This window comes from Zophobas morio, unplaced genomic scaffold (genome assembly GCF_036711695.1).
Source record: "Zophobas morio isolate AGI-343-1 ecotype UQ-CSIRO unplaced genomic scaffold, CSIRO_AGI_Zmor_V1 ptg000030l, whole genome shotgun sequence".
In the NCBI taxonomy this organism is placed as follows: Eukaryota; Metazoa; Arthropoda; class Insecta; order Coleoptera; family Tenebrionidae; genus Zophobas; species Zophobas morio.
This window is the reverse complement of record NW_026972135.1, coordinates 8,136,701-8,150,807: the sequence shown is the minus strand read 5'-3', so window position 1 is coordinate 8,150,807 and position 14,107 is coordinate 8,136,701. Positions and strand designations below refer to the sequence as shown.

Here is a 14,107-nt window from a genome sequence, read left to right as displayed (position 1 = left end):
AGGACACCCTGATTGTACAAAAAGGAAGAGGTACAGTAGATCCAAAGACAACATCTACCACTTGGTTTTATTAGCTCAGATTCTCATGAAGAACCAGAATGAGCATGGACCAACCACCAACAGATTTGTGACAGCAAATATCTAAAACCCCTTTTCGTAAATCAGTTATGATTCATAATTTCTGGAGAATAGTACACAATTCTTTTTTGAGAAAAACCAAAATCACCTACCCTGTTGTATTATCACACACGGTTTCAGCAGTGACGAAACGTCGCTTTTTGGCACGAAGTGACTGAAATCTTGTAATGTCAAATTTTCGCGAACAGTGTGAAAAATATGATCACATTTTCAAACATCACGTGTGTCAAAAGTACTAAATAAAGGTAATGCACGACCTAGCCGCTATACCTAGCACTATTGGAGGGATAACTCAAGTAAGGCACAGTAAGCTCTTCAAATTTTTAAGGTAAAAGTAGATTGTTAATAAAGGGTAGAATTTGACGTATATACGTTAATAACAGAGCGTTGTCACGGATATAGAACATGATATAAAATAAAAAAAAAAGATTTAGGGCAGTGTAGCATGTGGTAACCCTAGACCTCCCCCAGGACCTAGAAACCATCGACAGCATCCTCAACGAAGGCAACATATCCGAACTTCAAGCGTGCCTTGAGCAACTCGAATGCCGTTGCCACCTAAATCCTAAAAACCCACACTACTTCTGGAGACTGGGCAAAGCCTGCAGCCGACTCTTCGTGAAAACTCACGACAAAGCATACGTGATCAAAGGAATCGAAGCCTGCGAAGCAGCTCTCAAAATGAAACCTGACCTGGCGAACGTCCATAAATGGTACGCGATTCTGGTGGGCGAGCGCTCGCAGTTCCAGTCAACCAAAAAGAAAATAGCGGACGGTTACTTGTTCAAGGAGCACCTGGATTTAGCCTCCGATTTAAACCCGGCTGATCCCACGTTGCATTTTTTGAAAGGTCGGTTTGCCTACGACGTATCGGAATTGAAATGGTACGAAAGGAAGATGGCGTCGGCGCTGTTCGCGACGCTACCTACGGCTACGGTTGAGGAGGCTTTGGAACACTTCATGGAGGCACAGAGGCTGTCTTCGGTGGAGTGGAAGATGAATATGTTGTACATCGCGAAGTGTAAGCTCAAGATGGGACACAAGGATGAGGCCATGGCTATTGTGGCAAGGGCTCAAAGATTACCGTCTGTAAGCGATGCGGTGAGAGGGCCAGGCTGGGGGTGGGATTGGAGTTTATTGGTTTGTTTTTAGGATACAGAAGCGGATTTGGAGCTTAACACTTTACGAAGGAAGTCCAAAATGAGTATAACTTCTTTCCGGAGTAGAACAAGGAGTAAATTTGGGGATTTATTTTAACTGTGTCTTGTACGTGTTGATAGGCATAACATTACAAATAAAACGTATGCAACTGCAGTTTTATTGTAGAAAACATCCGATCTATTTATTTAAAACATAAAAATTTGAACATAGGCATGTTCAATATATGTAATACAATCTATTGAATGAGGAGACTAGTGGCATCGTATTGGCTTCAGTTTTACCGAAAATGACATCAACTTTTTTCTAAATCTAAAAGAGTACAGTTTGTAGTACTACAAAAGAAAGCATTTTTTTCTTTTTTCAATGATATATTACTCGGTATAACCGTATTCACCTAGAAGCTTTAAAACGCTTGTAAATTGAAAAAAAAAATACGGTGGCTGTGGGGTAGAAGCCGATAGCGTTACGTCATGTCGATCGCCCTTGAATTCTATTCTAACCTGAATTTTTTGTGCAGATTACACGATAAATCCCGCCAGCTCGACTAGGAACCGCGCCCTCCGCTTCTGCCAAGCCCTTCTGTATTATTTAACCTCAATTCCATTTCAATGTTCAATTTTTATAACTCTGATATTAACTACAACTGAACAAGTGTCCAAGTTTCAAAAAGAGCAATAAACAACATTCATCAACAAAATATTTACAAAACAAAAACTTAGCAAAAATTTATAAAAACAAAAGATCTTCAATTTAAATTATACCACAAAAAAATTACTTAATTTAAAATTGTGAGATAGAGAAATATTGTATGAGGTGAAAATTGCAGAGTTAACAAATTTACATGAGATTAATATTTGCCACACTTTATCAACGATTCACGCAAGAGTTTACATTATGTTCAATTATGCCACACTTTATCAAGGATTCAAACAAAGAATTTATATGATGTTACATTATGCCATGATCCAAGTGAGTGGTTACTTAGAACAATTTGTGTTGAGGGTTTATATCGTGGACTGTTTATCTCAAACAAAACATATGATAAATAAACACAAAATGCATCAAGCGTTGCGAGGAAAACTCCTCAGTGATGTAGTTTTCAGCGTTGCGACACAATTGTCTCGGTGATGTGATGATGATACGGTGATAATATCGATGATAACTGCATAAGGAGAGAAATCTTTAATTCCCCCGTAAATTATTAGGAATCTTGTGTGAGGAATTAAGAAGTGTTACAATGTAACACTTAAGTATTAGCATCCAGAAACGTTATTCGTAACTTTATAAACGAAGGGTGTTACCCTGACTAAGTGAATTTCATGAAATCTCCTAGTAAGTATTATCTAAACAAATTCCCGATTGTTAAATTATCTTAGAACTAGTGAACGATTAAATTCCTAACCTGAACTGTGAATTTAAATAATAATTCACTTTTTGCCGATTAGAAGCCGCAAGAATTAGCTGCGCGTGTTGGGGAAAAATGTGGCGTCGCCGGCGTTACAATTAATTATCGTTAAGCTTTTATTAACTACTGAACCAACTAAACTTAGCTTAACTCACCGCGTCTTTTGACCATGTTTTTACGCACAGCACCAAACCAACAATGACGCTTTCACCTCTACCAAGCCGCCCACTTTTAACAACCCTCTAGTTCCAGCGGAAAACTACCCACTACCCAAAAGCGCTAACGTGCACATGGTTGCCGATGTTTAACAATTTTTTTGATTGATTTTTTTTTTAAATTCACATTATTCAAATATGATTTCGCCCGAAATTTTAATTCAAATTCGGTCACCATACTGGGCTTCAGAAAATCCTCACTGTTGGAATTTCTTGTAAACGGACTTTCTGTGTTATTAGAAGATTTTCCACTCGTCCTGAGAGAAAGAACGTATGTATTTCCAGCAAGATGTATTTGCTCTTCCCACCTAAAAAATTGATGACGTCACTCCAAAATTTTGCTGAATAAATCCTATCTAAAATGTACAAAATATGATGAGTCTGCACTTGTGATTTATCACTCCAATCATATTTTTTGGATTTGCATATACAGGGTGACTCAAAAAAATTAATGAATGCGTGAATTTATTTTATCGATTTAATCAGGAATTACAAAACCGAATGCTTTGAAATCTTGGAGATATTTTAAAGTTATTATAAGCATGGTAAACTTTTGTTCAAAATGTTTTTGTTCATCCCTCCTAAAAAAATTGATGACGTCACCCTTAAATTTTGCTGAATAAATCCTATCTAAAATGCAAAAAAAGATGATGAGTTTGTACTTGTGATTTATCATTCCATTCATATTTTTTTAGATTTTCTTAAGAGGTGGCTCAAGAAAATTTATGAAGTCAATTTATTTTATTGATTAAATTAAAGGCAACACTTATTATTAGTATTACATTGGACCAACCCAATTTGGTAAACACAAAATTTTTTAAAGTAAAAACTCGGTTGAAACATAAGGGTAACACGCTTATTTACATCTACTTTAACATTACAGACGTGCATTTGTTTTGTGCGCTAACTAGGTTCCGCCAATGTGGAATAGACATGTTTATAATTAACCAATTGTGAATTCCACCGTCAAAAATTGAAATAAAACCCAATGTTTTATATAATAAGCGGAAGTCGAAGCAATAAAACCGATGGTCGTTTTGTTTACAGTTTCTGTGTTTGCCTCTCACGTATGCTGTTACGCTTGTCATCTTAAATTAAGAATGCTTATACATACACGATTTTCAGTTCCCTCTCATATTACACGCCGGCGCCGTATACGTGAGTAAATTGTTTCGTTATTTTATTGATTATAACAAATCAATATTCAAAACGACCCAATTCATTTTCCCAAAAATTTGGGAATACAATAATTTTATTCTTAGTATTACACTACATCTATCCCAACTGATATACGTGTCCTTGCAAAAATGTTGATGACGTCATCGCAATTTTTTTTAAATTCCCACTACAAAAATGTAATGAGAAAAAAAAACACAATAGGCATGCAGTCGTCAAGTTTCCGACAGCGAGGGAAGTACTGTCTAAACTTTTTAGACCAATTTTTTTTACTTTTTTCACATCCTAGATGCTATTATTAGTTTCCATTCCCATTCCCATTCGACAGAAGAACATAAATAGCCCCGCCTACCCACCCTGTGCCTTTTTCAGAGGTTGATTTTATCCAAACTGAATGAAATGAGTGATCTTATACTGAACAGAAACAATATAAAGATTCCGAGAGAAAAAAAATACACCATTTTGTATAAATCTCGGGCATTTTAATTATATTATTACTTTTATCATTGTATTTTCATTAATTTTAATATCCATGTTACTAGTTTATTGAACATAACCTGATGACGACGTTAATTAATAAAGTCGAAACATGTAACCACAATCATTCAGTCTCCTAAGTCCTAATGATAAACTCCAGACGTTCAAGCGGATAATAACACCAAATTAAATAGAAACTTGAACAGAATGGATCTCCAAAAATTAAAATAAGACTGAGTTTGGCAAATGAGACACCCTCTAAGAAAAGAGTGGGCGGGTGGGCGGGGCTAGTACCTGCTAAGATAAGAGTGATTTTGCAAATGAGATACCTTCTAAGAAAAGAGAGGGTGGGCGGGCGGGGCTAGTACTTGCCAAAGTAAAACTGATTTTAACAAAAAAAAAATGCTATTATCGTTTTGTTTTTACTTTTTTCACATCCTAGATTCTATTATTAGTTTCCATTCCCATCCCCATTCGACAGAAGAACATAAATAGCGCCGCCCACCCACCCTGTGCCTTTTTCAGAGGTTGATTTTATCCAAACTGAATGAAATGAGTGATCTTATACTGAACAGAAACAATATAAAGATTCCGAGAGAAAAAAAAATACACCATTTTGTATAAATCTCGGGCATTTTAATTGTATTATTAATTTTATCATTGTATTTTCATAAATTTTAATATCCATGTTACTAGTTTATTGAACATAACCTGATGACGACGTTAATTAATAAAGTCGAAACATGTAACCGCAACCATTCAGTCTCCTAAGTCCTAATGATAAACTCCAGACGTTCAAGAGGCGGATAATAACACCAAATTAAATAGAAACTTGAACAGAATGGATCTCCAAAAATTTAAAAAAGACTGATTTTGGCAAATGAGACACCCTCTAAGAAAAGAGTGGGCGGGTGGGCGGGGCTAGTACCTGCTAAGATAAGAGTGATTTTGCAAAAGAGATACCTTCTAAGAAAAGAGAGGGTGGGCGGGCGGGGCTAGTACTTGCCAAAGTAAAACTGATTTTAACAAAAAAAAAATACTATTATCGTTTTGTTTTTACTTTTTTCACATCCTAGATGCTATTATTAGTTTCCATTCCCATTCCCATTCGACAGAAGAACATAAATAGCCCCGCCCACCCACCCTGTGCCTTTTTCAGAGGTTGATTTTATCCAAACTGAATAAAATGAGTGATCTTATCCTGAACAGAAACAATATAAAGATTCCGAGAGAAAAAAAAAATACACCATTTTGTATAAATCTCGGGCATTTTAATTATATTATTAATCTTATCATTGTATTTTCATAAATTTTAATATCCATGTTACTAGTTTATTGAACATAACCTGATGACGACGTTAATTAATAAAGTCGAAACATGTAACCACAACCATTCAGTCTCGTAAGTCCTAATGATAAACTCCAGACGTTCAAGAGGCGGATAATAACACCAAATTAAATAGAAACTTGAACAGAATGGATCTCCAAAAATTTAAAAAAGACTGATTTTGGCAAATGAGACACCCTCTAAGAAAAGAGAGGGTGGGCGGGCGGGGCTAGTACTTGCCAAAGTAAAACTGATTTTAACAAAAAAAAAATACTATTATCGTTTTGTTTTTACTTTTTTCACATCCTAGATGCTATTATTAGTTTCCATTCCCATTCCCATTCGACAGAAGAACATAAATAGCCCCGCCCACCCACCCTGTGCCTTTTTCAGAGGTTGATTTTATCCAAACTGAATAAAATGAGTGATCTTATCCTGAACAGAAACAATATAAAGATTCCGAGAGAAAAAAAAAATACACCATTTTGTATAAATCTCGGGCATTTTAATTATATTATTAATCTTATCATTGTATTTTCATAAATTTTAATATCCATGTTACTAGTTTATTGAACATAACCTGATGACGACGTTAATTAATAAAGTCGAAACATGTAACCACAACCATTCAGTCTCGTAAGTCCTAATGATAAACTCCAGACGTTCAAGAGGCGGATAATAACACCAAATTAAATAGAAACTTGAACAGAATGGATCTCCAAAAATTAAAATAAGACTGAGTTTGGCAAATGAGACACCCTCTAAGAAAAGAGTGGGCGGGTGGGCGGGGCTAGTACCTGCTAAGATAAGAGTGATTTTGCAAATGAGATACCTTCTAAGAAAAGAGAGGGTGGGCGGGCGGGGCTAGTACTTGCCAAAGTAAAACTGATTTTAACAAAAAAAATACGATTATCGTTTTTTTTTTACTTTTTCCACATCCTAGATTCTATTATTAGTTTCCATTCCCATTCCCATTCGACAGAAGAACATAAATAGCCCCGCCCACCCACCCTGTGCCTTTTTCAGAGGTTGATTTTATCCAAACTGAATGAAATGAGTGATCTTATACTGAACAGAAACAATATAAAGATTCCGAGAGAAAAAAAAAATACACCATTTTGTATAAATCTCGGGCATTTTAATTATATTATTAATCTTATCATTGTATTTTCATAAATTTTAATATCCATGTTACTAGTTTATTGAACATAACCTGATGACGACGTTAATTAATAAAGTCGAAACATGTAACCACAACCATTCAGTCTCCTAAGTCCTAATGATAAACTCCAGACGTTCAAGAGGCGGATAATAACACCAAATTAAATAGAAACTTGAACAGAATGGATCTCCAAAAATTAAAATAAGACTGAGTTTGGCAAATGAGACATCCTCTAAGAAAAAAGTGGGCGGGTGGGCGGGGCTAGTACCTGCTAAGATAAGAGTGATTTTGCAAATGAGATACCTTCTAAGAAAAGAGAGGGTGGGCGGGCGGGGCTAGTACTTGCCAAAGTAAAACTGATTTTAACAAAAAAAAAAACGATTATCGTTTTTTTTTACTTTTTTCACATCCTAGATTCTATTATTAGTTTCCATTCCAATTCCCATTCCCATTCGACAGAAGAACATAAATAGCCCCGCCCACCAACCCTGTCTCTTTTTCAGAGGTTGATTTTATCCAAATTGAATGAAATGAGTGATCTTATACTGAACAGAAACAATATAACGATTCCGAGAGAAAAAAAAATTACACAATTTTGTATAAATCTCGGGCATTTTAATTATATTATTAATTTTATCATTGTATTTTCATAAATTTTAATATCCATGTTAGTAGTTTATTCAACATAACGTGATGATGACGTTAATTAATAAAGTCGAAACATGTCGTAACCACAACCTTTCAGTCTCCTAATGATGGTGCACCACCACATAACGCGCGAATAATAACAGATTACTTGAACGATACAAATGGATTTGTATCTCCAGATCTAACACCCCTACATTTTTTTTTGTGGGGCAATTTAAAATTTAGGGTGCATCAGAAACTTCTAAGACACTTAGAAGACCTCAAGCAAAGAATTAGGGTAGAATGTTGTGTAGAAGCAGAAGAGTAGTAATATAGTGGGGCTCCTAGCCAGGTCAAATGAGGTCAAACTGGCCTAGTAGCCCCACCACTTTTTATCGAACGTTTGTCATCGCCTTATGCTCGGTCGATCTGTCCTCGGGGACGGTCGTGGTTTGCGCAGACTCGAGTTCTATAACGACTACCCCCTCATACAACTTAGTATGAAAGTACAGATTTATAAATAAAACATTTAAGTGTAGTTAGGTTGGTCGAGCGGTCTAAGGCGTTAGATTTAAGTTCTGATTCTCGAAAGGGAGTGTGGGTTCCAATCCCACACCTGACAGTTTTTTTCGTTTAAATGACACACATTTTAGTGTTATGTTATTTATTGAGGAAATATATAACATATTTAATGAACACAAACATTTTTTATTATTAGATATGATTATCACGTCAATTTGAACATTTAATTTAAAGTTATTGTTTTTGTTTCGTTTTATGTTTCTTTTTTTACTTCCCGGGCCTAGCTAAGGAAGTATAGTAATCGAGTCCATCGGACGAATGTTGTCAAATTTTGTTCGTATATTAGAAATATCATGTAGATGGTTAAATGATATTTAACATTATTTTGCTAATCATCCCCATTTGATGACGTCATTTCAAAGAATTCTATGTTTATTGATTTCTTTTATACAACAATATAGTCCTGTAAGTGTGATGTACGAATCCGCTTTGAGTTTTTTCCTTAACCGTTGGTTTTCCGTAAGTTATTATTTACGTTCCACAATTTCTCAATACAGATTTTCAAAATCAGCCTTTAACCATTGATCCCTCACAATATCAGTTAATTTAATATTGTTGTGGACTCTTCTGCAACTTGAATTTTGGACATTTATTCTTGAAATAAATTACAAAACTTGACGCAGCTTTTCTTTTTATGGTTTTGCTGTAGCGTAGCTGCGGATCCTCTTGTTTAAGGGTATTTGTAATGAAACACCAATAATAAACAATATCTATTATTTTAATTCAATTCGCTTAAACAGAGATTTTGTATTTTATAATAAAAATTAACAATTACAATTATATCATGTAAAAACAATTCCAGTGGAAAAACAAGCAAACGAACGCCAAGTCGTACAATTTCCTACTTCTCTATATATCTAAATAAAGTTGTAATTTTTGGTAAGTTGTCTGAACTCGTAAATCCAGTAATTTCAAACCACATAAATAAATAATTTGTTTAACAAAGCGATCCCTTTAATCAGCTATAAGACTAGTACAATGGTAAAAATAACAAATAAATTATTTGTATCAATAAATACTTGAAGCTGACCTTCCATGTTTTGTGTGTGTGTGTGTGTGGGTGGGTGTGTAAAGAAAAAAAACAACATTTTCACTTAATGTTGGGAAGAATTTTAATTTTTCTCCAATCAGCCCGACACCACTCGAAAAAATTAAAATTCCTCGTAAAAATCCATAAAAACCATTTCACTTACACGGCTGGAATGAGCGTAACCTCGGTACAAACTAGCGATCACGGTCGAAAATAAAAAAAGCGGAAAAAACCAGTGAACATGTCAAAGATGGCGCCGCTTTTCTTTTCCACTTACATAACATACAATTATCTACAATGTACACTCACGACACAGAATAACACATAATAAAAACCGAACGCGAAAAAGAAGAGCGGCAGCCTCACAAACCTCACCTACCTAATGATTATCTATACAAATGGCAGCATTCTGGCTAAGTGTATGAGCAGTCTGAGGGCGTTCCCCCACAGCTGCCGCAACGGGGCGTAACGTAACGTAAGGAAATGCCACATGCACATCACGGAAACGACCTGCAGACACCGGTACACCCAGTACAACCTGGACACCTGCTTGCGAGCCTTGGGGATGGAAGCCACGTCCTCCTTGAAAATAAACCGACGAATCCCCAAGACGTAGTCCTCCACGTACTGCTCCCAGTCGATCTTCGCCACGTCGAAGCTGAACTCCTCCCGGTCCTTCTCGCTGAGGGTGAGGTTCAGCGTGCGCACGTTCTCGTCGTCGAAGCGCCATTCGTTCGTCGTGAAATACTCGAGGCAAGTGGCGGCTTTGCTCAACTTGTCTTGAATTCGCACCATTCTACACACAAAAAATATATACACCACATACGAAAACGTATATCACGGACACTTACATCGGTTTGCCGCCTGTTATCCACACCAAACTGTCTAAAATATACGCAGGCAACCAGTGTAACAAATACTTATTGAAAATATTCAGGCTCCTGGAGGCGGTTACGGTTCCGTCGGGGTACCACGTGACTTCCGAGAACGGATGTTTCCGCATGTACTTGAAACACAAACCGACGAAGTTGCTCCACGTTATGGGTTTTCGTTGACCTGAAAAAATTCGTGCCACCACAATACTCCCCACTAAAAAGTAAAAACCGACCTGTACTACAATTGTATACTGGTATAGGCATGTCTTTGCTCTTTGTCGTGCCGATATTCCAGGCTGACACTAACATCAAGTTAATTACCATATCGACGGGCACCAGGTCCGCGACTTTCTCCGGGTCGCATAGCATTGTTCTGAACAGACCTTTACCGGCAGCAGCTATGATTCCTATAATAATTGTAAGTGTGAATACTTTTGTGCGGAAAAATTGTATTAGTTACCAGTCGGGCCGTTCCAATTGTCTACCCATCCTTTCATAGGTCCACTAAAACTACACAGTACGATACTAGGTCTGACTATGACCAATGGTAAGTCGCCTTTGTTCTCTTTTAACCAACATTCGGCTAACGCTTTTGTGAAAGTATACGTGTTGGGTCTGTTTCCTACTAATTTTGTTGTTAGAGAATCTAGTAAGCTTTCTTCGAGACAATCGACTAACGATGTTACTTGATCGGGACCTACAGGTGGCGGATAGATGACTTCTTTTACATCGCTACGGTCGCAGTTGCAGTAAGCTGTGGAAACGTGCACCTGGAAAAATATAAACATGAATTAATTACAACACAAACACTTAATTAATTAGTTAATTGGAAACAAATAAGGATAAAATCTAAGCTCGTGTCATTAAAGGTAAATGTGTGTTCGTAGAACTTATTATTATTGTAAGCATTCATTTGTTAAATAAATTAATAATAATTACTACGTACAACCACTGCAATTACGTTAAGTACTAATTAATTTTTAACGTAGCACACTGTAACTGTTTTGGTATGAGTCGCTATTTATGGGTCAATTACACATAAACGTTCAACGTTCCGTTTCGAATTATAAACATTGATAAAACGTTATTTTCTCCACTACACTTAATCAAGTAATAACGATGTTCTATTTTTGTTAAATCTATGGAAACGGTATTTAATTCATTGCAATACTTTCAAATTAAAAATACGGTTATCTTTGAAGATGCTTAGATATGATTTTATAAAAATGTTAAACATAATGTTGAACCCGGTGCGACTTTAAAACTTTGTTAGGTCGAACAAACTGCATTGACGTTTCTATCTGGTGGAGACCACAGAAATAGCAATAAAAGATAGTCGATATAACTGGAGAATGAAAAAAAATACTGTTTTAAGAAAAGTGGTGTCTGGCGCCCAAGATCCAATTTCACAAATAAAGGCCATAGTTACATGTGCTTTTGTGACCTTAGGGGACATTTTTTTTACAGAAAGCTGTACAATAATATTTTTTTCACCGTTATACTGCTATAAGTTGTAATTTGGATTTATTTGGGGAAAACTGGATGTTGGAAGCTTGGAGTAAAAACTCAAGGCGAATTCATAAACCAGAAGTATGGTCGAAAATTGACCGAAATTTTCATGAGGGAATAACAACAAATTTTGCTTTTGGAAACTTTCCAAAAAATTTACAAAAAATTCTGGGATATAGGTTTCCTCGTGTTGAATCCAAAAGCATGTTTATGCTCCCTAGGCAAGATTTATTTTATAAACATTCGACTTGAAAATATGTTTTGCACTTTCAAATTCTTTCCAAACAGGAACACCTAGAACCGTAAGATTGTTTAAATTTTCAAAAAAAAAACGGGGTCCCAAAATTAATTCAAAAACAGGTCAGGTCAGGTCAGATCTCATCTGCCAAAACCAGTCTTATCTTAGCACCTATTAGCCCCGCCCACCCACCCTCTATTTTCTTAGAGGGTATTTCATTAGCCAAAATCAGTCTTGTGTTAGCAGCTACTAGCCTCGCCCACCCACCTTCTCTTTTCTAAAAGGGTATGTCATTTGCCAAAATCAGTCTTGCTTTTGAAAAAGTCGCAAAAAAATTCCTAAAAAAAATCATGTTTATGCTCTTGGAGCCAGATTTAAAAATATTCGCTTTGAAAATATATTTTTTTAAAGCCCAAAAATTGCAATAATTCAGTGGGCGATTTTGGAAAAATAGTAGGCACTGAACCAAATGGTATCTTCTGAAGGTCTAAAATTTATAAGAAAATATCTTTCGACAAATTTCGAAAATTGTCGAAAATCTTGGCCGATTTTTTAAAAATTTAATTGAAAAATTTTGTTTTTGAAAAGTTAGCAAAAAATTCTTAAAAAAATTAGGGATATAGATTTCGTCGTGCTGATTCGTAAAATATGGCATGTTTATGCTCCTGGTGCAAGATTTGAAAATATATTTTTAAACCCCAAAAATTGCAACACATCAGTGGGCGATTTTGGAAAAATGGTAGGGGTTATCGAGGAAGTGAGCCAAAAATATCTCCTGGAGGTCGAAAATCTATAAGAAAATATCTTTCGTTAAATTTCGAAAATTGTCGAAAATCGACCGAAATTTTTATTTCAAAATTTTGTTTTTGAAAAGTTGCCGAAGATTTTTTTAAAATGCATGGGTAGAGATTTCGTCGTGCTGAGTCCAAAAATATAGCAGTTCAAGATTTTAAAAGTAAGCCTAATGTGATTTTTTGTGAACCTTTTCCTTTGCCAAAAAATTAAAAAAAAAATGGAATCTATAAGAAAAGGTTTTTGTTAAATTTCGCAAATTGTCGAAAGTTGGCCGAAATCTTCACTGAGTGGGATATTAAAAAATTTTGTTTTTAAATAAAAAGCTATCAAAATTGGATAGATTTTGAAAATTGAGAAAAATTGTCCGAAATTTTTACTGAAAAATTTTGCTCTGAAAGTCGCCCAAAAATTCTGAAAATAATCAGAGATATAGTAGATTTAATTGAGCTGATTCCAAAAATATAGCACGTTTTTGCTCCTGGACAAGATTTAAAAATATTCGCTTTGAAAATATATTTTTTTAAACCCCAAAAATTGCAATAATTCAGTGGGCGATTTTGGAAAAATTATAGGCGTTATGGAAAAAGTAAAACCATTTCGAAAATTGTCGAAAATCGGCCTAAATTTTTCTTGAAAAATTTTGCTTTTGAAAAAGGCGCCGAAAAATTCCTAAAAAAATCAGGGATATGGATTTTATTGTGTTGATTCCAAAAATATAGCACGTTTTTGCTCCTGGGCAAGATTTAAAAATATTCGCTTTGAAAATATATTTTTTTAACTCCAAAAATTGCAATAATTCAGTGGGCGATTTTGGAAAAATTATAGGAGCTGTGGAAAAAGTAAAACCATTTCGAAAATTGTCGAAAATCGGCCTAAATTTTTCTTGAAAAATTTTGCTTTTGAAAAAGGCGTCGAAAAATTCCTAAAAAAATCAGGGATATATTTTGTTGTGTTGATTCCAAATATGTAGCATGTTTATGCTCCTGGGGCAAGATATTTTTTTAACTCCAAAAATTGCAATAATTCAGTGGGCGATTTTGGAAAAATTATAGGAGCTGTGGAAAAAGTAAAACCATTTCGAAAATTGTCGAAAATCGGCCTAAATTTTTCTTGAAAAATTTTGTTTTTGAAAAAGGCGCCTAAAAATTCCTAAAAAAATCAGGGATATATTTTGTTGTGTTGATTCCAAATATGTAGCATGTAGCTCCTGGGGCAAGATTTAAAAATATTCGCTTTGAAAATACTCCTCTATATTAATTTAAACCCAAAAAATTGCAATAATTCAGTGGGAGATTTTGGAAAATTATAGGAGCTGTGGAAAAAGTAAAACCATTTCGAAAATTGTCGAAAATCGGCCTAAATTTTTCTTGAAAAATTTTGTTTTTGAAAA

The 14,107-nt window shown here is 35.2% G+C and overlaps 2 protein-coding genes across 11 annotated transcripts in view; one reads left to right on the top strand and one right to left on the bottom strand.

Moving 5' to 3' along the window:
- The first annotated feature begins 325 nt into the window (after positions 1 to 325).
- LOC135139031 (regulator of microtubule dynamics protein 2-like) lies at positions 326 to 1,412 on the top strand. Of its 2 annotated transcripts, XM_064069101.1 has the most exons (3): positions 326 to 434; positions 610 to 1,239; positions 1,291 to 1,412. In XM_064069101.1, exons 1-3 carry the CDS (start codon positions 387 to 389, stop codon positions 1,393 to 1,395), a joined length of 783 nt encoding a protein of 260 aa, XP_063925171.1. In that variant the 5' UTR covers positions 326 to 386; the 3' UTR covers positions 1,396 to 1,412. The 2 variants fall into 2 exon arrangements, 1 of the variants encoding a protein (XP_063925171.1); XR_010282104.1 differs by lacking the exon at positions 1,291 to 1,412 and having other exon boundaries at positions 342 to 466; positions 610 to 667.
- Positions 1,413 to 8,970: 7,558 nt separating this feature from the next.
- LOC135139104 (putative fatty acyl-CoA reductase CG5065) overlaps positions 8,971 to 14,107 on the bottom strand; it is a 90,870-nt gene continuing 85,733 nt past the window's right edge. For all 9 annotated transcript variants that reach the window (XM_064069195.1, XM_064069199.1, XM_064069198.1 and 6 more), the window contains exons 4-7: positions 10,636 to 10,945; positions 10,409 to 10,582; positions 10,152 to 10,356; positions 8,971 to 10,096 (exon numbers count right to left, since the gene is read on the bottom strand). In XM_064069195.1, coding sequence (XP_063925265.1) covers positions 9,691 to 10,096; positions 10,152 to 10,356; positions 10,409 to 10,582; positions 10,636 to 10,945 — 1,095 coding nt within the window. In that variant the 3' untranslated portion in view covers positions 8,971 to 9,690. The remainder of the gene's footprint in view (positions 10,097 to 10,151; positions 10,357 to 10,408; positions 10,583 to 10,635; positions 10,946 to 14,107) is intronic.

What these genes read in the sequence shown, in the direction of transcription:
- LOC135139031 (XM_064069101.1), top strand. Translation starts at nt 387, where the DNA reads ATGCACGACCTAGCCGCTATACCTAGCACTATTGGAGGGATAACTCAA. An exon ending in CTATTGGAGGGATAACTCAA is followed by an intron (nt 435 to 609) that starts GTAAGGCACAGT and finishes GACCTCCCCCAG; the next exon opens with GACCTAGAAACCATCGACAG. An exon ending in TACCGTCTGTAAGCGATGCG is followed by an intron (nt 1,240 to 1,290) that starts GTGAGAGGGCCA and finishes GTTTGTTTTTAG; the next exon opens with GATACAGAAGCGGATTTGGA.